The sequence below is a fragment of the Vidua chalybeata genome, chromosome 26 (genome assembly GCF_026979565.1).
Source record: "Vidua chalybeata isolate OUT-0048 chromosome 26, bVidCha1 merged haplotype, whole genome shotgun sequence".
Lineage (NCBI taxonomy): Eukaryota > Metazoa > Chordata > Aves > Passeriformes > Viduidae > Vidua > Vidua chalybeata.
The window spans coordinates 3,498,027-3,521,445 of NC_071555.1; the positions used below are offsets into that span (position 1 = coordinate 3,498,027).

At 47.4% G+C, this 23,419-nt stretch overlaps 1 protein-coding gene across 4 annotated transcripts; it reads right to left on the reverse strand.

The window, feature by feature from the left end:
• Nucleotides 1-1,061: 1,061 nt before the first annotated feature.
• Nucleotides 1,062-17,967, reverse strand: ETV4 (ETS variant transcription factor 4). 4 transcript variants are annotated; one of them, XM_053965380.1, is made up of 12 exons: nt 17,564-17,967; nt 17,388-17,481; nt 17,190-17,237; nt 13,253-13,306; nt 10,718-10,832; nt 9,234-9,380; nt 8,530-8,774; nt 6,595-6,669; nt 6,432-6,500; nt 5,899-6,071; nt 4,089-4,190; nt 1,062-2,937 (listed from the first exon to the last, which is right to left on the reverse strand). In XM_053965380.1, exons 1-12 carry the CDS (start codon nt 17,606-17,608, stop codon nt 2,716-2,718), a joined length of 1,389 nt encoding a protein of 462 aa, XP_053821355.1. In that variant the 5' UTR covers nt 17,609-17,967; the 3' UTR covers nt 1,062-2,715. The 4 variants fall into 4 exon arrangements, with proteins under 4 accessions (XP_053821355.1, XP_053821354.1, XP_053821353.1 ...); XM_053965379.1 differs by having other exon boundaries at nt 5,899-6,068; nt 17,388-17,484; XM_053965378.1 differs by having other exon boundaries at nt 17,388-17,484.
• Nucleotides 17,968-23,419: the final 5,452 nt, after the last annotated feature.

The window sequence follows — 23,419 nt, forward strand, 5'->3', positions numbered from 1 at the left end:
AATTTCCAGCAGAGCTGCTGGGTTGGGCTTTCTTTGTGGATACATTCTTTTCCCCCAACATTGTTAACTTCTCCTTAGACCTGAGATAATTGGGCAGTAGTGCCAGCTTTATTTTATCTCAGGTTCCTGCCAGGAGTCCTATTCTGGGGAGTGGGGTGGCCTTTGGTGCAGTTACTTCTTGGCTACAATGGGCAAAGCCCTTGGGTGATTTTAATCAAGTTTGAGCCATTAACTATTTTAATCTCTCAGAAGGGTCTGGAGCGTGGGTCTGATGAGGAGCAGCTGAGGGGCTCAGGAGGGACCTTCTCACTCTCTGACAAGAGGTGTTGGCCTCTTCTCCCAGGCAACCAGGGAGAGGCCAAAAGGAAATGGCCTCAGGTAGTGCCAGAGGAGGTTTTGACTGGGTATTAGGAAAAGTTCTTCATTGAAAGGGTTGTCAGGCATTGGCACAGGCAGCCCAGGGCAGTGGTGCAGTCACCACCCTGGAGGGGATTTAAAAGGCAGGTAGATGTGGTGCTTAGGAAGAGGCACAAGTTCTTCCTTAGTCTCTTGCCTTATGGAAGCTTCTGTGGGAATGTTTTATGGAGTTGTGTGGGAGCTGTTTATCTCCCTCCTGGAAGCTCCTGGTCATTTTCAGGACCAGCAGAAGAACTTTAGGACTCTTGCCTATTACTCCCATCCCAGCTGGCCCTCACTCTAGCTGAACTGGAAATGCCAGTGTATTTATTGACTCCCAACTCTCTGATCTGGTTATCATGAATCTCTGAGCTTTGGAGGTCACTGCCCATCAAGGAGGGGAACCTTACCTTCTGATTCCTGGAACTGCTCTGTGGTTGCCCTGACTTGAGAAACCTGAATGAAACGTGCAGCTAAAATGGCACTGAAATGTGTGAACTGGCTCCCTGAATTCCTGCTCTGGAAGGAAGGGCAGAGGGGTGGCCCAAAGGATACTGGATAAATGTCAAGTCCTGGGGAATGCTGCAGGTGGAGGTATCAAAGCTGTGAGCTGGTGCCAAGGGGAGGTGCAAAGCAAGCTCAGAAGGTAAAGGAGGAGCACTCGGTGAGCTTGCACTGGCCCAAGACAGACCAATTTATTAATGATAGTATTTTTACACTCATAAATAGTAAAGGCAGCTTATACCAGAGGAAGGGTTCCCCTTCACCCTCTCTATTGGGACACGACAGGAGCTGTGCTGGCCAGGGAGGTGCAAGGCAAGGCAGGAGGGTCAGGAACTGGCAGAACACCAAGTCTCTGCCCAGGGCCTGCAAAGGCATCAGCAGAGCAGACTGCTCTGAGTGTCTAGTCTCTCCTCATGTTGCCTCCCACGGCTCTTGCACTCAGGGGTGAAGCTGGGAGGGTTGGCATTAGCCATGCAGGGAACAGTCATCAGGGGAAATCAGGCTTTCAGTCAATATACAGAATTTTTTCTACAGGCTACCGTGCTGGCAGGATTGGCAATGCTCTGTATTCAGCAGCTGAAACATCAATCTAAAGCAATGGAAACAGACCTTTTCTGTATGGGTACACTGTACTGCTCCTTGTCTAACTGAGAACTTGGTAAAGCTGCTAATTAAAAAATGAAACACCTTTTAATCAGGATGTGGTACCCATTATAAACATTTACTGTTGTGGAAAACCTGCCAGTTTAGTTAAGTTGCATGTGCTGCACTGGACTGCAGAGAGAGCTGCCTTTTCAACACATCTGAATTCCCCTCAAACATGCAAATATCTGTGGAGTTTAAGTCTGAATTCCTATATTAAGGTCTATGTATGGTTTAGGTTACTTTGTATAGCATTTTTAAATCACATCTCCACCAGGTGTGATTAAATTTTATCACACCTCTTGCCTCAGACAATTCTCCAGCCAAGCCCAGGATGGGCACACTCAAGAGGCGGCACCTCTTCAAATATCCTGAGAATGTTGAAGTTTTTCAGCTTGGAAAAGCCACACCACTACACTGAGCCGTGTCTCAGGCCTTGCTGCTTCCCACAATCCCTGCACCTGAACGAGGCTTTGGCTTTGACCTGTGCCCCAGACCAACGCAGTGCAGCTTCTCTGTGGTTCCCCTGAATGCCTTTGGGCCGTGTACTGCAGGACTGCCCTAATCCTGGCCAAGGCCTCCACCTACCCTGCTCAGAGTGCCTGGGGACCAGAAACTCCTGGCATGAGCAAGGAGGTGATAAGGCAGGAGCATGCACAAGACAATGAGTATTCCTCAAGGAAGGCACAAGATCTGTGACCATTGTCCTGCAGCCATCCTGGGAAGAAGGCTTGAGTGGCCTTTCAGAGTGAGTTCCTCTGGTCAGAGCTGAAAGCAGGTCATGCAGAGGTTCTGGACATGGACAGGAGGAACGGAGTCAGCAGCAGCATTGTAACATTCTCATAATTTTTCTATTTTTCTTAATGAAAAAAGCCCTGGTGGGACAGCACCCCTCCCTCTGCAATGAGGGGATAGTGACAGGCTTGAGACATCTGGAGGCACCAATCACCTGATCTGCTGCTGAGATGTCTGCACAGCTGAGAACGAGCCCCATCCTGACACAGTAAGAGTTTTATCACAAGCACACCAGAGCACTGTCTGCTGTCAGGTGATTTTCCACTCGTGCTGACCAAAGCAGGGATGCAGAGCTCAGTGCTGGCCTGAACAAATGCTGCCACCAGCTGAACACCAACCAGCCATCTCCTGTACACAAGCACAGTGCTCCCAGCAGTGCTAGTAGGTGTAGCCTTTGCTGTAGAGCTGTGGAGGGAAGCTGCCAAGGTCTGGCAGGTAGGAGCTATTGTCATCCAGGTGGGACAGAGGCACCGTGTCCTCCTCGCTGAGCTGCCGCTCCAGCTCCGCCTTCAGCGCCGGCCGCTGCTGCTCGGGGAAGGCCATGGAGAACAGGGCCTCAGGCTCACACACAAACTTGTACACGTAGCGCTCCCCAGCCACCTGCAGGGGTGAGATCAGGCCAGGTGAGTGCTGCAGGCCCAGGGGCAGCACCAGGGAAGGCTTGCGAAAACATCTGCCTGCCCTGAGACGTGTCAGAGCTGTACACTTCTCCTTGTGCTGTCCTCTCGCTTCTCTGCTGCTCTGACCTCCCCACGAGCAGCTCCTGGGAACTGGGATGCTGCCAGCTGACACTCTCTGTCCTGGTAACAACAGCAGTCCCTGAGCAGTCTGTACTGAGACAGTTACACTCCCAGTTACCTCTCCAGGGCCCTGGGAGTGCCACAGACCATCCCCACCACACAGGACCAAGTTCCAGGCAGCCTTTCCCTCACCAGAGGAAGGACTGATTCTATCTCCTTGAAGCTGCATAAATTCCAACACTCCTGACTGCAGAAATATACAGAAAAAAAGAAAGAAACCCTAATCCCCCTTTGTTTTATTTCTCATGCTTTGCCTACATTCAGCTCCTTCACAGCTTCTCCACTGAACTACAGCAAAGAGAAGTTTTGGGGAAAGCAGGCCTGGGATACCTGGCTAGTTTGTTTGGAGTTTGTTTTCATGAACAGGACAGGACTGCTGGGGTACATTCCTTGAGCTTTATTGCAGCATCAGCCTCATTACATGACTGAGACAATAGAAAGATGGCAAAAGCTCATGTACAGCCAGCAGCAGCCAAAGATTTCTTTGTTACAGAACATTTTAAAAACTTTCTAGCCAAGAGCATATTGCTAAAGCTTACAGACAGTTGTTCTAGCCAATCACTAAAAGCACACATATACTTGCTTCACACAATGCTTACTTGTCTGCTTTCTATTAACAATACACAATACTCCATTATTAAGCTTAAAAATCTTCTATATGCAAGCATATTTTCCTGCAGTCTTAAGGTCTATCTTAGCCAAGCCTAAAACTCAAGCTCTTGTTTAACATCATTGCTTGCTATACCATTGTAACGTTTTCTACTTTCTGACTTTGCAGCTGCAACTAGCTCTGAGTTTTCTGTTCTTTCTAAGGCCTGCTTTCCCAGCTTTCTAAAAATCTTACCTTTATCATTTCCCTCAGCTAGCTCAAGGACATTCAGTCTGGGACTTATCTCAAACAAGAGCAGCATCACTTCAAGCATAAAGTTTTCTCCTGCTTTGCAAACTGACCTTCTGCATGATGCCTTTCTCATAATAGTAGCGCAGTGACCGGCTCAGCTTGTCGTAGTTCATGGCTGGACGGTTCTTCTGGATCCCCCAGAGCCTGGCCACCTGCAAACACAGCACCAAAGTGGCAGTGGCAGTGAGCCCAGCTGTCTTAGGTTGAAAGATTTAGCTGGGGGTGTGTGTTCCACTGCCATCTGTCAGAGTTGGGGCAGCTCTCTGCTGTTCATGGGGCAGTTTTCTTTATCTCTCCCACAGCCAATCCTCCCTCCAGGAGATCTCTTCTGTTCATGGCCACTGAGTGTCCCTGCATGGCTGAGAAAATTCCATCATCCCATGGGGAGAGGCTCCGCCCAGGGCAGGAGCCAAGCATTCCTACCTGGATACAATCTGAGATTCTGGGACACCACAGCAGCCTTTGCCCACTGCATTCCCAGAGGAGCAGCTTTCTGCCCCACTGCATTCCCAGAGGGAGCCCAGGCCCATCTCCAGCAGCCCTGGAGCTCCAGAGGAAAACTCCAGCCTTGTCCAGGATCCTGCTCCAGCAGAAGCACAGCTGGCACTGCAGGAGGGCTGAGCCCCCATGGAATGGCACTGCTGCCACTGCCCTGACCCACAGCCTGCCAGGGCATGCTCTAACTCTGCCAGTGGTTTGTTTCCTTTTTTTGTACTATTGCATTTATATTCTTAATTTTCCCAGTAAAGAACTGTTATTCCTATTCCCATATCTTTGCCTGAGAGCCTTTTAATTTCAAAATTATAATAATTCAGAGGGAGGGGGTTTAAACTTTCAGTTTCAAGGAAGGTTCCTGCCTTCCTTAGCAGGCACCTGTCTGTTCAAACCAAGACACCAGCCCAAGAGAAAAGAACATCATCCAGCTGGCTCTCTTTTCACTGATGGTACCATGACACATACAAACATTTCAGTAATAGACTCATCAATAATTTAGCAGCTTTTAAACATGAGTAGATCTCAAGCACTCTGTATCATGGAGAAACTCTTACCACTACAGAGCTCATTTGCTGTCACCACTGTTCCTCACTCTCCAGTACTCTGAAAGCTTGAGGATGTTAAAGGGCTGCTTTTTCCTATGTTACACTTAATTTTCAAGGGTTCCATGTTTATCAGGAGACCAAGCATGAGGGAGCACACTGGAAGACATCTTTCTACTCCTACATGATTTTCAGCTTTATCTATGAGACTCAGAAGTCTGTTGTAAGCCAATGTCAACCTGCCAAGACAACTTATCTGCACTGAAAATGCCCATAAATTTTGATATGTAGCAAGAACAGTGCTAAATGCAGGTCTAATTAGAACAAGATATGAACAGATATTATGGACACTTCTCCCAGACACTGTCAAGTATCACTGGATTTTTTGGAACATGGCAGCATTTGAAATTACACTTCAGTGAAAGTAAATTTGAAATAAAGATAGACTAGGACATATCTTATGAAAACTTCTGCAATCAGTAGGGTTCAAAACTCCAGCCTCAAGTATGGAGCATGACAAGACAGCACAGGTCACTGCAAGCTTGAGAGTGAAGTATTCAGGGAAATGAAGGCTGTGGATAATTTGACACACTGCATAGCTAAGGTTATGTAATCTTACACACAAGCAGCCTTTCTTAAACCTGATATTGGTGTCACTCAAGTGTTTTGACCTCTTCTAAAATCCTTGACTTGCTGCAGGGTCTAGTGAGTACCACTGGCAAGCAAAAGCTTCACAGGGCAGAGGAAAAGCCACTTGAGAGTTTGCAGCCCCAGAAACAACGGGTGATTCCCCTGAGCCTGTAGAGAACCTCAATGCTTTCACCTCCTCTGGCTCAATGAGCTTGAACTCCATTCCTCTCCCAGTCCAGGCAATGAAGTGGGAGTTGGTGGGGTTGTCCAAGAGAGCCACGAGGAACTGCCAGAGCTGCAGCGAGCCCCGTCTCTGGTAGGGGGGTCCTTCCCGGTACCCTCCACCTTCCTGCTTGATGTCTCCTGCTGAGAAGAACAAAAAAGACATCTCCAAGGAGAACAGTGCAAAAACCGCTGGGGAAAAAAGAAAAAAGCAGCACATTTTACAGTTTCAAAATGTTTACCTGGAATATTTCAGTTCACATACAACAGTGGCAAATTGACAAGCAACTCTTCCAAGAGCAGCTCTGATATATTCACAATTGAGCTACTTATGCTAGGCATGGTTGCTGCTAAGAAAGCTCAAAAAAGGGGATACCAACAAGCTGGGTACCAACACACCAGCAAGAACACAGTAATGAGCTATGTAGGCACTAGTCAAGTGGCTGGCTAAGGTGATGGATAACCCTATCTTACACCAAAACTCCAAGCCATTCTTTCTCCAACCTTCAAATTTTTCTGGAACAACACAGACATCATCAGTAAAGGACCTCATCTGCTTGTCATAGCTGCAGCCTGAAAGAGAAAGGAACATCAGCAGTCACAGCCAGCCAGGCCAGTACCAGAGGGTGGTTCTGTGCAGGGAGAAGAGAGCCCCTGCATCTCTTACCTAATGGATCTTCTGTATTTGAATGGCTTGGATAACTCTCAGCATTTATGTACATGGAAGGACAGTCAGGAACATCTACAGAACAATTTAACAAACTCATTTATTTAAAAAGCACAGGTGGCAGAATTATCTTGCTCTGCAAAGGTGGATAGGTGAGTGCAGTGTCTAACCAAGGTCCTCTTAGAGCCCTCCTAAAGGGTGAGTGTCAGACTGCTAACCACAGCTCCATTTGCATTATCCTTCCAATCATGAATTAGAGCAGTAAGTTGTTGTGGCACTATCACACACCATCCTTCAGAGTAGCCAGGAGAAGCAGCCAATCACCTCTCCATCACTTTTATACAAAATCATGGACAGTAGGCTGAATTTGAACCCCTCTCTCATCTTAGTTTAAGATAACTACACACTTTGCTTCTGCTTTCCCAGGTGAGAAGGCATTACATTTTTCCAGGGGTACTATGAAGATGATGTGGAGAGCAGTAGCATCTGAATGTTTCTGCTGGGTGTCACAAATGTCATTTCAGATATCTCAAGTCTCCCTGGCTTTTTCACATCATGAGGGGGCATTCCCACAAACAGTTTAGAAAATATAAAAGAAAAACCAGCCTTTGTTAAAAACAAGCAGGAAGTCTTTTCCTGGTTCTCTATATAGTGCTGCCTGTGCACTGCAGTTTGTGTCTTCTGTATCTTGTGTTTTCTGAATCAAATTTTTTTACTGTACACAGCTGAAAGAGAAGCTGTAACTGGGAGCTTTGCAAAGGTTTATGTTACACTTCCCTCTCACACCTGTGCCTGGCCATTGCTGCCAGCAGATATTTTGCTGATGCAAAGGGAAGAGAACTCTGAGCTGACAGACTGGGTGTTATTACAATCATAAACTACTCTCACAAAAAGCACATTCCCATCTTCTGGGCTTGCACATTTTCTGAATAGAAGGACCCAGTGAAATTGTAATTCCAATATCACCACAGTGATACCCTCATAGGAGCTTTTTATTCTTGTGTTTATTTCTGCTAAAGGAAACCATTCAAGATGTCCATTAAAATACCAGGAAACCAGAAGTATCACTCCCTCTGGAAGAGGGTATTGTGATCTCAGGCTAGTGAGTCTTTGGACAGATCTGCCAGAAAAATAAGATTTATCCCTTGTTGAAAAATAGGAGGATCACCTGGTGGAGCTACCTGGCATCTAAAGAGCTATTTTTGGCACCACTAACTTTTTTCTCTTGTCATCCCCTGACATCTCTCTTCTCTGAGCCTTGTTTCCATGGGAAGCAGCAGATCCTCCAGGGGATACTGAGCAGCACCCTGGCACTGAACTGAGCCCACCCAGAGCCCCTTTCCTCTGTGCTCAGAGGGGCTTCTGCTGCAAGGACCCAGGCCAGTTTTTCTGTCCAAGCTCCAGCATATTTGATTCCTTCCTTCCTGCTGCTGTTTTCAGTATGATTTCTTCAAAGCTGACCTCACTTACTTTCTGCAACCTTCCAGCTCACAAATACCCCTGAAAACAAAAGCTCCCTGTGAAACTGGAAACAGCCTTTTCTTCATTTCTGATGTTGTGTGTGGGCTAATCATGAATTTTGAGAGTCTCCTTATTGGCTACTTACTCCCTTGGGGTGGGGATGCTTTTATCTAGTTTGAATGTATTTCACATCACCTTCTGCCTCCTGTCTTGCTAAAGCTTTCAGCTCTGTCCCAGAAAGTCTTTCTCAGAGCATGGTGAGTGTCCCAGCCTTATTTTGGATGCAGTGAACAGTCAGAACTCTTTTAGCTGCCAGGTACCCAGGCCACCTTCCCAGACAGCACGTGCTGCTGGCAGTGAGCAGTGCTGCTGCAGAGCTCAGAGAACAGCAGTTCATCCAGCTGGATGCTCCCCAAGGGGCTGCTGACCCCACTGAAGGTGTTCATGCAGTCAGGAAGGGTCGATTCTGCCTACCTGGGTCGTACAGGTAATCCACCTGCTCCTGCTTGACCAGCACAGCTGCTGGGTACTGCTGCCTGCTGCCTGCCTGGCTGGCTTGCTCGTACTGGGGGTCGTGGTGCTCCTCTTTGAAGCCCTGGTGAGGGTACTGGAGGCAGGGCTTGGGCAGCTGGCACTGGTAGGCAATGGGGTCTTCCTGGGCCATGGCCTGGGAGGGTGGGAAGGAATGGCACATCTCCAGAGGTGGCTGATAGGCAGAGCTAAGAAGGGAGAGGATGTGAGACAGCTGCTTTCTTGAGAATTTGCAGCCCCAGAAACAATGGGCTCCCTGAGCCTGTGGAGAGCCCTCTGGTCTCAGCCCTGGTTTCTGCTTTCTGGGCCCTCTGGTTTCAGCCCTGGCACAGGGCTGCTGGAGGGACAGAAACCCCCTCAGCCCGTTGCTGCAGCTGTAGGAGCCCACGGTGGCTGGCACAAGGAAGGAGAACATCCCAGGGAAGGAGTTGCCAAGGGCAGCTTCCCCACCGCCCAGCACTCAGGATCTGGCAGGGTGAAGGGTATGGACCTCACACCCAGGCAGCAGAGGTGGGTCCCACAGGAGGGGATCCTGTGCCTGCTGGAAACAGAGCACTTCACCTGGACACTGCAGCCCTTCCCTTCCTCCTTTCACCACCAAGGAGGGCAATCCTTGCCAGTGGCTGCCTCCTCCTCCTCCAACTCACCTGTTCTCACTGAGGAAGCCACAGCTGGACGTGGAGCGGGGTGGCCCTGCAGGGCTCAGGAAGCTCCTGTCCTGTCTGGGGAACTGCTGGAGTGGTGGCTGGATCAGGACTCCAGGGCTGGGGGACTGTCTGGGCTGGTCATAGGCACTGGAACAGCCAAACAGATATTGCAGCATTTCAGTTCTCCAAAAGGGACTTGTGGCAGCACCTGGAACGTCTCTGTCCTGGGATGCAAGATGTGGCTGGGGCTGTGTATTCTATTTCCATCTGTCAGAGCTGGGGCAGCTCTCTGCTGCTCATTGGGCAGTTTTCTTTATCTCTTCCACAACCAAGCCTCCCTCCAGGAGATCTCTGCTTTTCATGGGCCATTAATTATTAATTATCTTCTGCTCATGGCCAGTGAGTGTCCCTGCATGGCTGAGAAAATTCCAGCATCCCATGGGGAGGAGCCAAGCATTCCTACCTGGATACAATCTGAGATTCTGGGACACCACAGCAGCCTTTGCCCGCTGCATTCCCAGAGGAGCAGCTTTCTTCCCCACTGCATTCCCAGAGGAGCAGCTTTCTGCCCCACTGCGTTCCCAGAGGAGCAGCTTTCTGCCCCACTGCATTCCCACAGGAGCAGCTTTCTGCCCCACTGCATTCCCAGAGGGAGCCCAGGCCCATCTCCAGCAGCCCTGGAGCTCCAGAGGAAAACTCCAGCCTTGTCCAGGATCCTGCTCCAGCAGAAGCACAGCTGGCACTGCAGGAGGGCTGAGCCCCCATGGAATGGGACTGCTGCCACCACCCTGACCCACAGCCTGCCAGGGCCTGCTCTCACTCTGCCAGTGGTTTGTTTCCTTTTTTTGTACTATTGCATTTGTATTTTAAATTTTCCCAGTAAAGAACTGTTATTCCTATTCCCATATCTTTGCCTGAGAGCCTTTTAATTTCAAAATTATAATAATTCAGAGGGAGGGGTTTTACATTTTCCATTTCAAGGGAGGCTCCTGTCTTCCTTAGCATACACCCGGCTTTTCAAACCTAGGAAATACCAAACGTGCTGTCCCCATGGCCAGAAACCCCCAGCACAACCCCCCTGCTGTCTCACTGCTCACTGACAGCAACAACCAACAACCCTTCGAGCACAGCCCTGGGGAAGGGCTGTGCTGGAGAAGCCACAGCTCAGGCCAGGGCAGTGGGGTCAGGTGTGGGACAGATTTTGGAAAGCAATGGGGAGAGGGATGTGGTAGATGTCAGCATTGCTGAGTGTGGGGATGGCTGAGGGCCAGGGAGAATAAAGAGGGAGAATAAATGGAGGCAAACCCAGAGCTGATGTTCACAGGCCTGAGCTGCCCAGTGGGCAGTGGCCAGAGCTGCTGACCACTGCTGGGCTGCAGCCAGCAGACAGACAGACAGACAGGGCTGCTGTCACCCCCTCCAGTGTCAGATATTGCAGAGCTCTGGGTTCCAGAGCAGCTCCTGCCCCTCTCTGGGAGCCATACCTGGCATATAGGCACTGCTCACTGCTGTGCTGGAGTGGCTGCTCGTGGCTGCAGGACAGCTCCGAGGGGCTCTGGGGCTCCTTCTTGATCTTAGCAGGAGGACTGTGAAAAGCCACTGCAGGAGAGAAAGGGAAGATCCAACTGACACTGTTCTTTTTATGGGGAGCTGTGATTAACAGGCATTTCCAAATGCAGGGGTCCCTTTGCTGAATCTCTGCTGTGCCAACAGTCCAGCACCCCTGATGTGGGACTGGGGGATCCCAAAACCACTCTGCTCATCGAGAACACAGGGACAGTCCAGGAAAAAAAAAAAAGTTTCTTTCCATTTTCAGTGCACTGATCGTGTTAAGAGCCTGATGCAGACAAGAGGGATATTTCTGGGCTTGTCAGAATTTCATGAATAACAAGTGTGGGCTGCAGTTTACAGCAGCAGGAAGTAGGATGTGGGTGTTTAGGAATTTCTTTTTGTTTGTTTCTCTGAATGCTGATGCACTTCTATAAATTATTTGGCTTGAAGCTATTTCCATACAGTTACCAACTGCCAGGTTCACACCCAATATGCTTTTTCCAATCCAGCAGGGCACAGAACTTGCCTCCTAGCTCCTCACAAAGGCTTGTCCTGGCTGAAGGATGGGCTGAGCCTTCCCTATCTGTGCCTGTGGGCTCTGGTGCTGCTCTTAGGAGGTCTCTGGCATTTAGGGAGGAAAGTAACCCCAGAAGGGTACATAAGTCTAGGCTTATTTCAGACTAGGGAAGGATCTGCCCTCCAAATCCAAGTTGTAATCTTTGAGTAAGGCCATCTCCAGTCCTTCATCACCAGCTTACTCCCACCTCCTTAAGTCCCATGAGCTGCTCTGGGTCTGGGATGTTCAGCACTGTGACTGCTTTTAAGGATGGGAAGGAACATCCTGATCCATGAACACCTCATATTTTTGAGGAGTTTATTTCAGGAGTGACCTGAACCCTACATGCACCAGCCATTTTCAAGCTCGTTCTCCCTCACTGAAAGGACCAAGAGTCCCTTCAGAAGCAAGGAGCTGGCTAAAGGCTTTGCTGCCTCTCATGGCACAGGACACTTCTACTATAAACTTCTCCAAAAATATTATTATTATATTATATATGATTACTATAATAGTATATATATTATTATATAATAGTATATATATGTAATGTAATATTATATAATATTATATATATTATTAACTTATTATTATTATATTATATACTTCTCCAAAATTAATTCTCACACCAAGAGGGGGCTATCTGCCTCTTTTCCCCAAAAAACCCTGACTCCTTTTGGCTGCCTTTGATTTCATCCTACACCAGCAAAGCCCACCTTGCCAGCACTCAGAGAGCTTGACAGGATCAATGTAAATAAATAAACCCATCAGATCCCAGAGCCTTCTGTTGCTCCTGGCTCCAGCTGCTCCTCAGGCACTCCTGGCTCCCGTGGCTGCTGTCAGTGGGAGCAGAGGAACCCACCCAAAAACCAGCTCTGGCACTGCCCAAAGTGGAAGAGGGGGGAATTCCCTGAGCCAGAGCTCTCCACACCCCTGGGGTGCATTCAGCATGCCAAGCCCAAGGAAGGGCCAGAAGAGAAAAGTCTCTGTGTGTGTGTGGTGCACCCTCAGCAGCCCTCCTCAATGTAGGGATGTGTACAGCTGAGAGGAATGAGGGGTTTGTCTTTCCAAACAAGCTGTGGGTCTGCTGGTAGATAATGCCAGCACTGAGAGGTGAAAGGAACAATGGGAAGGATTCCACTGATTGATGAATGGAAAAAGATATTTGCTTTTACAAGCAAGCTTTAGGTTTGCTGATAAATGAAATTAGACATTGAAAGATGAAAGAAACAGTGGGGAAAACCCCTAAATTCCATCAGAATGGAAAATTAAAAAGGGAAGGTTATACATGAGAGGGAAATCTCTGGTATCAGGTGTATCAGGAAGTCTGAACCTCAAGTACCTGAGGCAATGGGGAAAGAGAGAAGGGAAATGTGGCTGGGAAATTAGGATAAAAAGGAGGCTGTGTCCTCCAAAAACTGGAGAGACCCCAGGGGAATGGCCCATGGCCTCTCCCTTTACTGGAATAAAGCAAAAGGACTCCTCTGTCTCCTTCTAGTACATAAACCTCTGATGTTTGTGGATTAATTTTCCTGGCACAGCCCATTTAAAAATGCTGATGGGTCAGCTGAGTCTCAGGGAGGAAAAAAACCTGCTCTCTCCAGTACACTGAACTCCATGGGATTGTCAGGAAGCTGGATGTGTTTGGAGCAGCCAATTCTTTACAGCCCCTAATAGCTGGAACAGGCTCTCACATTACACCTGACTCCTTGATTCACTCAGAGTGAAACTGGGACCATCCCTCTCCTCAGTTCTAGGTCCAAAAGAGAAAGAAATCAGATATATGGCTCAGAGCAACCAGTCAAAGTGTTTAATTTCAGTTTAGTGGGGGAAACTGCCTGGGGCAGGGGGGAAAGGCACCAGAATTTGGATTTGTCTTTCCCCCAGGAGGTGTGAGCATCCCCATGGTACTTACAGTTTTCTGAATGGAAGTCAGGCACAAATTGCTCGTCATTGTCTGGAACCTGAGCTGTCAGGAGAGAGAGGGAGAGAGGGAGGGAGAAAAAGAAGCAGGGAGGAGTTAGTTTTGGCACTTTGTACAGCATAATTAGCACTAAGGCAGAAATAAACCTCTGCAGGAAAGATCTGAGCTTTCTGCTGGGATAGTTTTAGTGACTAAGGAGAGTTTCCCTTTGGGATTAATGAATACATGTGAGTCCTGGGAGAAACCTTATCCATGTTTTATAACTTCTAACAATTACTTTTACATCCCTTTTACTGCAGGGAAGGGGGAGCTTGCAGCAGATTGTTGTTATTTCATAAAGTCTGTCACTGCTGCTGAAAGAAATGCTGCTGCTAACAGACAAACCTACAGTTTTTATTATTGCAGAGTGGACAACAGATTGTGATTGCACTCTGCTCTAAACCAGAGGTGATGTAGTCAAAATTAAGGGACATAAAGGATGGAAGCCCACTAATCTCAGTCAGTTGAAACTAAGCTAGACTGGACATGGCAAAAATAAACCTCAGGGAGTAACACTGTGCTAACAGGGGGTGAATCAGAATGGAACTTGCCAAACCCTTCACTCTGCAATTGCTGTTCCTTCAAATAACCTGTATGACAACAAACTGGAAATGTAAGCAAAAAAACAAACATGGGGAACTGAGGAAAAAAATCTAGAAAATTCCTTCTCTGAATTATCTTTGCAAAGAAACGTGGAAATAGAAGAAATTCTGGGAATCATATTGCATGAGCAGAATTGGACTTCTCAGCCCACAGCCTTGAGGCTCTCCATGGCTTCACCGGTGAAGTGACAAGAGAATGAAATGCTGAAAGCCACAGAACAGATGTGAAGTGAGGGGCAGGGCTGGGCTGAAACCTCCACCCTCACCGCTGGGCAGTGAAGTCTGCACACAGCTCCAGGCTGTGCTAGAAGCCTGAAGAGACATTTCCAGGAGACAGTTTCAATTTCAGTCTCAAACTGCACCAAGGGACATTTAGGTTGGATGTCAGGAAAAGGTTTTTTACAGGAAGGTGATGAAGTTCTGGAATGGCTGCCCGGGGAGGTGGTGGAGTCACCATCCCTGGAGGTGTTTCGACAAGGCTGGAGGTGGCACTGGGTGCCAGGGTTTGGTTCAGGTGTTGGGGCTGGGTTGGGCTCAGTGAACTTGGAGGTCTCTTCCAACACAGTGATTCTGAGAATTCTGGGAATTTGGGGCAATTTTTGGAATTCCCAAGGACCGGGAGGTGGTGGAGTCACCATCCCTGGAGGTGTTTAAACAAGGCTGGAGGCGGCACTGGGTGCCAGGGTTGGGTTGAGGTGTTGGGTCTGGGTTGGGCTCGATGATCTTTAAGGTCTCTTCCAACCCAGTGATTCTGGGAATTCTGTGTATTTTTATATTCACTACCTACTTCATAAGGTTGCAAACCAGGTATTTTCCTGTTCTCCCCAAACCCACACTGGTTCTTGGAAGAAGTGGGATAATTAATGAGAGATCTAAACCCAGCTCTGCTCTTGTCACCCTGCAGGCAGCAACCCTGGCCCCACCATTTCCCACACAACTTCCCAGAGCTGGAGCACTGGAACTTAAATTTTCTGCCTGAGGACACCTGGAGATGTGAATGTGCTCCTTCACAGGACCTACCTGTGCCACTTTTCTCCAAGGAAATTTGGGTTTTTTGTTTGTTTCTCTGAATGCTGATGCACTTCTATAAATTATTTGGCTTGAAGTTAATTCCATACAGTTACCAACTGCCAGGTTCACCCCCAAGTGCCTCAGCTCCTGCTAAAAACTGCAGAGGAAAACTGGATTTTTACTGATCAGGCCCAGGATTTTTCAGTGTCTTTTTTTTTTAAGAGCCTCAAAAAAAAAAAATTAAAAAAAAAAGAAGAGCCTTTATATCCTGCATATAATTCTTTAAAAAGAATTCTATATATAATATATAGAATTATATAGAATTAATTATATAGAATTATACAGATATATAATTCTTTGACTCTCAAAATAAGATATCAAGTGTTAATTGACAATACTAAAAATACTTTAAAAAGATAACAAAGAGATACACCTATGACTGACATCACACCAACACATATAGTGACACACATAACCACATTTATACAGATGTGTATGTGCTTTAAATTCATTAACATTTTTGGTTGATGCCTTATTTCTAGTTTGCTTCCTTCCTAGGTTTGTTTCTCTTTTATTTAAAAAGTAACATCAAAACCTGTAAGTAAATAAATAACTTTTAAAATAAAGCTAAACGTGATAAAGGAAAATAATAAAGAACATATTTAATGTTTTCTCTTTCTTCTGAATTGTTTAGGAAGGTACTCTTCATCTGATGTCTTCATCTCATGAACAAATGTTAACATAGAGGACACCACTAAAAATATTTTCACCATTCAGGAAAATATTTTGACATCCTGGTAAATAGGAAAAAGCAATAGTTCACTTCATTTTTCTTGTTACAAGTCTGGAAATGGGAACAACCAATTCCCTGATATGCATACTAAAATAATAAAACACATTATTAAAACTCATACTGAATTTCTCAGGGATTTCACTTGGACTCTGGCTAGATGCTATGAGCCATGCAAAATGATAATTTTTAAAAAAATCTCTGCCTGTATTGCAGAAACTTGCAGTAAGGCTTGCATTTACTAATCCTGGCTGGGAGCAGAGCACCTCTGTCTCTCCAGGGCTGTGAGTGACTTCCCAACTCACCCTACAAACACTCTGCTAGTGGCAAATATATTGTCAGAGATTCCATGGAAATTCTTTGGATTGGTGAGCTCAAACATTACCGGACATGAGAAAATCCAAAACTGAAAATCTACCAAAAATCAATTTTGAGGCAAAATTATTGGCAGCTCGAGTTCTTGTAAGGTTTAAAAGAAATCAATCTCAGGTCAATTACATGACCAGCGATTCACACCGATTTTCCTGTTCTGATAAAAGTCACGTGGATGTTTCAATATTGAAACAGCCTCCAGGTAATTCCTGCTGCATCCTTACAATCCTCGCACTCCTGGAACAGCGCCTGATTCACATCACCTCATTTCAGTTCAGTTTGGAATGAACATAAAACTTTTGATTTTTTTTTTCCTTAATAATTATCTTACTTAGTTGGCAAATACATTTTTGAAGGCTTAAAAAGAGAATTGTTTGACAAGATTGTCCCTCACTTGTGGTAAGATGAGAGGAAATAACCCTGCTCAAAATGCCATGCGTATTTTTACATCATTATAGTTAAATATTTTTAAGTACCTAGATACAATAAGTACTTCAGTATTTGTCAAGAGTCTGTACTCGAGGACGTGTTTTGAATTTTCTAGAAAATGGACCATCCGTAGTACTGGAATTGGAGCAAAATCATCATGTTTAGAAATAGTTTCACTTGGAATTAATGTGACTTCCTGGAATTCGAAGTTTTCCTTGAAGTTCAAAGTCAAAACAATTAAGACACCAAACTGAAAAGTATGTAAATTCCAGGAAGGTCCCCACAAAATATTACATTTAAAAATAGGGGAAAAAGAAAAAAAAGAAAGAAAGAATAGAAGCATTTTGTTCCCCAAATTAAAAGACAACTTTGTTGTTTAAGAAAATATCAACGTTCTGGCAACCTACAAAGATAAGTGACAAATTAGCATAAAATGAAGCAGTTACAAATAGCCTGAAGCGAAAATTGTACCCAGGAAAGCGGGCCGGCAGCCAAGTTCCATTCATAAGCAAATGCCCGGCACAATGGTGTCATTCAGCGTCTTAATTTACACAAGGCAGAGGTTGGCAAGTCTGAAAAAACCCACTTTTGTTTGGAGCCAGGCAAACACAGCAGAGGAGCGGGACAAACCCCAAAACCAACTCAAAGACGAGCGAAACCGCGCAGAGCTGGGAGAAGAGCCTACCTTCGGTCAGCCAGGTCTCCTGGAGCTGCCGCAGGTCCTGGAAGAGCTCTGCGGGGAGAGGGGCCGGTGCTGACCGCGGGATGCTCCGGGAGGAGCGGGGGAGGCGCCGGGGGAGGACCCGGCCCCGGTCCCTGCCCCGCTCCCTGCCCGGCCGCCCCCGCCACCCCCGGCCCTCCCTCCGCCCCGGGCCCCCCTCACCTTCCGAGTCCTGCTCCGGCGGCACGCCCGGCTCCCCGGGAGTCCTCGCAGCGCCCAGCACGGCTCGGCCGGCGGGCGGCGCCGGGCCCGGGGGCTGCTGCGGGAGGAGCGGGTCAGAGCGGAGCCCCGGGCGGAGCGGGGCCGGCCCGGAGCCCCCCGGCGGAGCCGCCACTCACCTGCGGGAAAGTGAACGGCACCTGCTGGTCCAGGTACCCCTTCATCCTCCTCGGGCGCTAACCGCTCTCCCCGGGCATCTGGGGGTACCGGGGCCGGGCCGGGCCGGGCGGGGCGGCCGCCGGGATCCGCAGCAGCGGCAGGACCGCGGTCGCTGCCGCTGTCCGGGACAGGCGGCGACCGCGTCGCGGCTGCCGAAACTTGGAATGCGAGGCGGGACCGAGCCCGGCAGCCCCGGGCGGGACGAACCCCGGGACAGAAGCCCCGCTCGGCTCGGCTCGGGTCCCGTCCGGAGCCGTCTCTCAGCGCCTGAGGCTCCGGCCCACGCGGAGCCGCCCCGTGCGCGCTCCGAGGCCGCCGTGGGCCCGGGGCCGGTCGCCCATTGGCCCCTCGCTCCCGGCCCCGGCTCGCCCACTCCTTTGTTTGATCGAATTTGTGAATGAAGCTCCCCGTCGGGGCACGCCCGCCAATCACCGCCCGCCTCGGCCGTCACCCAGGGCCGGGTGGGCGTGGCCTCTGCCGCGGCGGACCAATCACATCGCAGAGCTGCGCTGTTCATTCACGGCGGAGCTCCCATTCATAAAGAAAATGAAATTCTGCCGGAGTTCATTCAGGAGCGGCTGCGCGCGGCTCCCGGCGGGCCCAGCCGCGTCCGTGTGTCCGTGAGTCCGTGTGTCCCGCGGCACAGCCCTGCCCCTCCCCAGCACATCGCACTCGTCTGCAAACCCTCTTCCAGGTAACTTCCACACCCTCTTCGAGGTAATTTCCAAACCCTCTTCACGTACGTTCAGTTCCGTTCTGAGCAAGTTTCAACAAGAGTTGGCAGAAATCTCACCCATCCAACCGGAGCGAAAATAACTAAAACCCTGGCTGTCAAAATCGGTTTGACTCATGCAAATGTTAAGGGACGACAACATGAAAAAAACCAAACAAAAAAAATCTAATCTTGGCATTTGCACACTAAAAGACGTGGATTTGCTTTTCCAGATGCTGGATGCTTTCTCCTGGGCCACGTGCATGCATCCAGTTATTTTCCCCCCAAATTTCTCCTTTAAAATTCCAAGATGCTATTTAACATTTATTAATCCTCTTTATCCTCCAAAAAATATTACTGACATGCAGGACCTGTTGATAATAAGATAATTATTCATGGATTGTTATGTCCTGGAAGAGAAATAAGTACTCAAGAGAAAAAGAAAAGGGGAAGTTATCCATAAGGCTACATGGAGCTTTACATTTTTAATGTTTTCTCTATATCTCACCCCTCCCAGTTTACTGTACAGCTCTGCTGGCTGTGAAAGGAGTGTCTATGAAGTTTAATTATCTAATCAGTGTGTATTTTGATATTTCTGCTAATAGGCTACAACTCCCCACTGTGTCAGGGAGCCTGACTGACCCACAGCTCTGACACACCTATGGGAGCAGAACCACATGTGTGATCTGCCAGGAAATTCACATCAGCACACCTGCTCCCACTGCCCCAAACATGCCAGGAAATTCACATCAGCACACCTGCTCCCACTGCCCCAAACATGCCAGGAAATTCACATCAGCACACCTGCTCCCACTGCCCCAACCATTCCACACGTGGAATTCCAACTGACTCTGCTTTGAGAAAATCAACAAAGCATGTGAGTTAATCTGAGTTTTCAGTTTTACCAGATTTGTTTCTGCTGTATAAGATTTGTAGCAGTCTATTTGGGCTTTTATCTTAGTCCAGTTTTATTGGACAGCTGTGAGAGAATATTTCCCCTGGTTAGATTGTTGTTGTAAAATTTATGCTTTAAATGTCTTACAAAGTCTAAGTGTCAACACACACTCGTGTTTTGCACTTTTGCCCAAACATACCGCAGCAAAAATGGTAGTGTGACACTCAGTTATCAGTGCTACACTTACTAGTTAAAGGATAATAGAAACTTTGTTCCTGAGAGCTGACTTCCATCCCTGGCTGAGCCTGAACTCTAAACAGGATGGGATTTTCTGCTGTAGGATCTGTTTCCTCTGTGATGTTCTAATTTGCCATCCAACTGCAGGAACAGGAATGCTGCTGTCTGAGGAGCCTTGGCTCTCACTTTGTCTTTTCTCACAGTTGTCTTTTCACTGCTCTGTCACTGTGCAGAGGTGTCGGAGTCCAGCACATCCCTCTGGCTGCCCTGGCTGTCTGAGACCCTGGCAGGGGGCTCGGGGACCTTGGCACGAAATCAAAACCACCTGTGGCTTTGATTTTAGCCCGTGGAAAAAAGCTGCCAACTCTGTATGAGGAATTACAAACCACAAGGGTTTGAGTAGTGTGGTAGTTGAATTAAAACAGGGTGGAAAAGTAGAATTTTGGGGTTTTTGGAATGGCATTTGAGGGTACAAGATGGAGGGATTTGGGCATGTCCTGACCTTCTTCTCCTTCTCCTTGCCCTCCATGTCTTGCTGTGCTGGTGACACTTTTCTGTTGGTTTCAGGCACAGACACACTGTCCAACATCAATGACAGACATTGGCACGTTATTGTAACCACAGCACACGGAGTTTTGGGTATAAAATGTGAACACTGCCCTGAGGGCAGACAGAATGCCATGGCCGAGCTGCTGGGCAGAGCTCAGCAGGGCAGAGAGAGAATGTTCTAGATCAGGGAAAATGAACAACCTTGAGAAGCTGATCCTGTGCATTTCAGATTCCTCCTTTGTCTGCGGGGCTGGGAAACGAGGACTTTTATAATCATGGGATCATCCCAACACACAGAGACACACAGACCCTGAGACAGAGGGACTCGAGACTCTGGAACACAAATCTGATAAGGAACAGCTGACGGAGTTGGGTGGGCTCATCGTGGGGAAAATGAGGGTCAGGGGAAGCTTCTGCCTCCCTACCAGTGCCTGAAAGGAGCTGGTGAGCTGGGGGCTCACCTCTTCTCCCAGGCAGGAGTGACAGGACAAAGAGCAAATGGCCTCAAGTTGTGCAGGGGATGTTTCCATTGGATATCAGGAAAAATTCCTTCATTGAAAGGGTTGTCAAGATCTGGATCAGGCTGCCCTGGACAGTGGGGGTAAAACAACTCCATCTTCACCCTATCTGCAAACCTGTCAGCGGGGGATGGAGAAGGGAGGAATTCACACTGCTTTTGGTGCTGGATAATGCTGAAACCTGCCTGAGTGTTCCAACTCAAAGCTAAACATCCTGAGAGTGAGGTGAGAATGTGGCAGAGCTGGTGAAGAACCCGAGGAAGGAACCCCCAGGTGACATTACAGAAGTTCACCTGCTGAGCTGACAGATGCCCTGGGGACTTCACCCTGTAAAAGCCCAGCCTCACTTTCTGACAGCACCTTTCTTCCAACACCTTCTTAGAATGTGTGTGGAAATTCCTCCCTGGAGTGGGGATGGCTCTCAAGCTCACTCCTCAAAGCCTGAGTGAAAGAGTTGTTGGTCTGGGTGAGTAACATCAATCTCTAGAATTGTTTTGGCTAGCTTTAATGTAATATTCAATATTGTTTCAAAAATAGTGCACTACACTGTACCAGTAGCTATAGCTATCCACACTGTGTAGTAAAAAACTCTGATTAAGGTCTTTTAGTCTATCATTATCATAATAAATCATTTATTTTTATATTAATATATTTGATTGGCTATCGTTAATTCTGTGGGACAAAGCTGTATAAAGTTTTAATTACATCTGTATAGGCCTTTAGATAGAAACTGCCTACAAAGTCTTGGACTACTTGATCCATCAGCACCCAGAGTCCTCTCTGCGGAGTTTAGGAATCCAGGTGATCCTTTCTGCACCCCAGTGCCATTTGTACTAACCAGGCAGTAATGCCATTTTCTAAATTTGTTGGTTGTTTTCAATGTCTTTTTCTATTTCTGTGTCACATTTGTTTTCAAAGGCTGGCTAATCAAATGTGAGCAATTAATGTTCAGGGTGATTAATTACCTTCTATGATTTTTTTTTTTCTTGTGGTGTGGAGTGTTTGAAGAGTTCAGATGTGATACATAAACCAGAGAGCTGATTCTTGCTTATCATTATTATTAACAACAGATTTATTCCATCATTGGAACACACACTGCCTGAGGTGTTTCTTCCCTGGGTTTACAGTTTATTTTTCTTAGTCACCAAGTGAATTTTGGTGACTAATCTTTGTGCCTAATCCCCTCCTGCTCCTGTGGCCATCCCTAAGATTTAGCTGTTTCCATTTATTGTGCTGGTTTCAGAAAACCCAACCCCGAATTTCAGATGCATCCCCTGCAGTCCCCAGCAGCTGTGGCTGGGGTAATGTAAAGCTCTCAGACAGAGATGCTGACACAGACAGGATCAAATTACAAATGGCTTAGAAAGTGACACACTGAAAGTTGAAAAAACCTCTCTGTACTGTAGAATGGAGCATGAAGAGACCTGCAGTTCTATAAAAATAATAATAAACAGCTGGATGAAGAGCTCAGGTTTCTTAACATTAGGCATGAAATCAGCCCAGCTGCTCTTCAATACCCTGTTGTTCCTTTGACAGGAATCGTGAGTGAGGTGCTGAGGCCAGAATTGCCCATTGTTCCCAGCCTTCTTTGCCTGGGAGGTGACACAATGCCTGAGGAAACACAGAAATCCCAACACTGGCAACTCCTGCCAAGCACTGTGAGCAGTTCCAGCTCGTGTGAGCAGGTCCAGCTCAGCCCAGCAGCTGGCACAGTGCAAAGAGGGGCTGAGTGTTGTGTGTGCAGATCCCTGTTGGAGTTCTGGCTGCTGAGAGTTTCAGACTTTCTGTGCTGCCAGGCACTGACCCCCAGGAGAACACTGCACTGACCTGAGGCCGTGGAGAAAGCTTCCAAAATTGAGTGATAGAACTGGGATTGTGGGTGTGGAGTTTGGATAGAAGTGTGTAATATCACAGGGTGGAAAACTTAGAGTGTGGGGTTTTACAATATAGTAATATATAGAGAGCATAATGGAGGTTTTAGGGTGGAGGCTGGTCCTTCTTCTCCCTTCTTCATCCTTCTTCATCCTTCTTCATCCTTCTTCATCCTTCTTCATCCTTCTTCATCCTTCTTCATCCTTCTTCATCCTTCTTCATCCTTCTTCTCCCTTCTTCTCCCTTCTTCTCCCTTCTTCTCCCATCTTTCTTCTCCATGGGTTTGGGTGGTATTTTGTAACTGGGCAGAAAAGTCTGCATTGCAGGCTTTGAGTGATCAGTTATTGGGTTAAAAGTGAAAATAATTTAGGTGTCATTTCTTAACTGGATAGTTTGGCCTTAAAAGACCTTGTGCCCAGAGATAGTTGGCCATTTTGTGCCTTGTTAATGAAATCCTGCAGAAGTCACTGCTGTGAGATTGTAACATAGACAAGAAATAATAAACATTTGAGTCTCAGCACAAACTTTTGTCTTGAGCATCTTCAATCCCAACCTCGATGGGAGAAAAAGAAGCTGAGAAGCAGCAGATCCCCTCCCTGGATTCACCTGGGAAAACACTTTGTGTTCCTGCTGCTTCCCAGTAGCACCCACCACAGTGGCTGCACTTTGATGTGAAAAGCCTGAGGGAGGGTGAAGCCCTTGCTGTCACCCACATTGTGGGAAAGACAAAAAAAAACCATCTTCAACAACACTTTTAGTGTTAGAGAATGAAGGCATTACTTTATTCTGGTCAGGATGTGCCACAGAAATAATTTCATCCACACATAGCCTGGGTTGTGCAGAGAAAGCCCTCCCAGGACACATGAATTTTATTAGATTTTTTCAGATACTTACACAATGGAAACCCAGAGAAATTCATTGGTTCAAAGTTCATTGGTCCTAAGTCAGGCACTTCTCAGTATTTGGTTTTTATTAGACAGGTTTTGGTGACATTGTGACCTCTCAATGCCAGCTTGGCTGTCCCTGCAGCAGC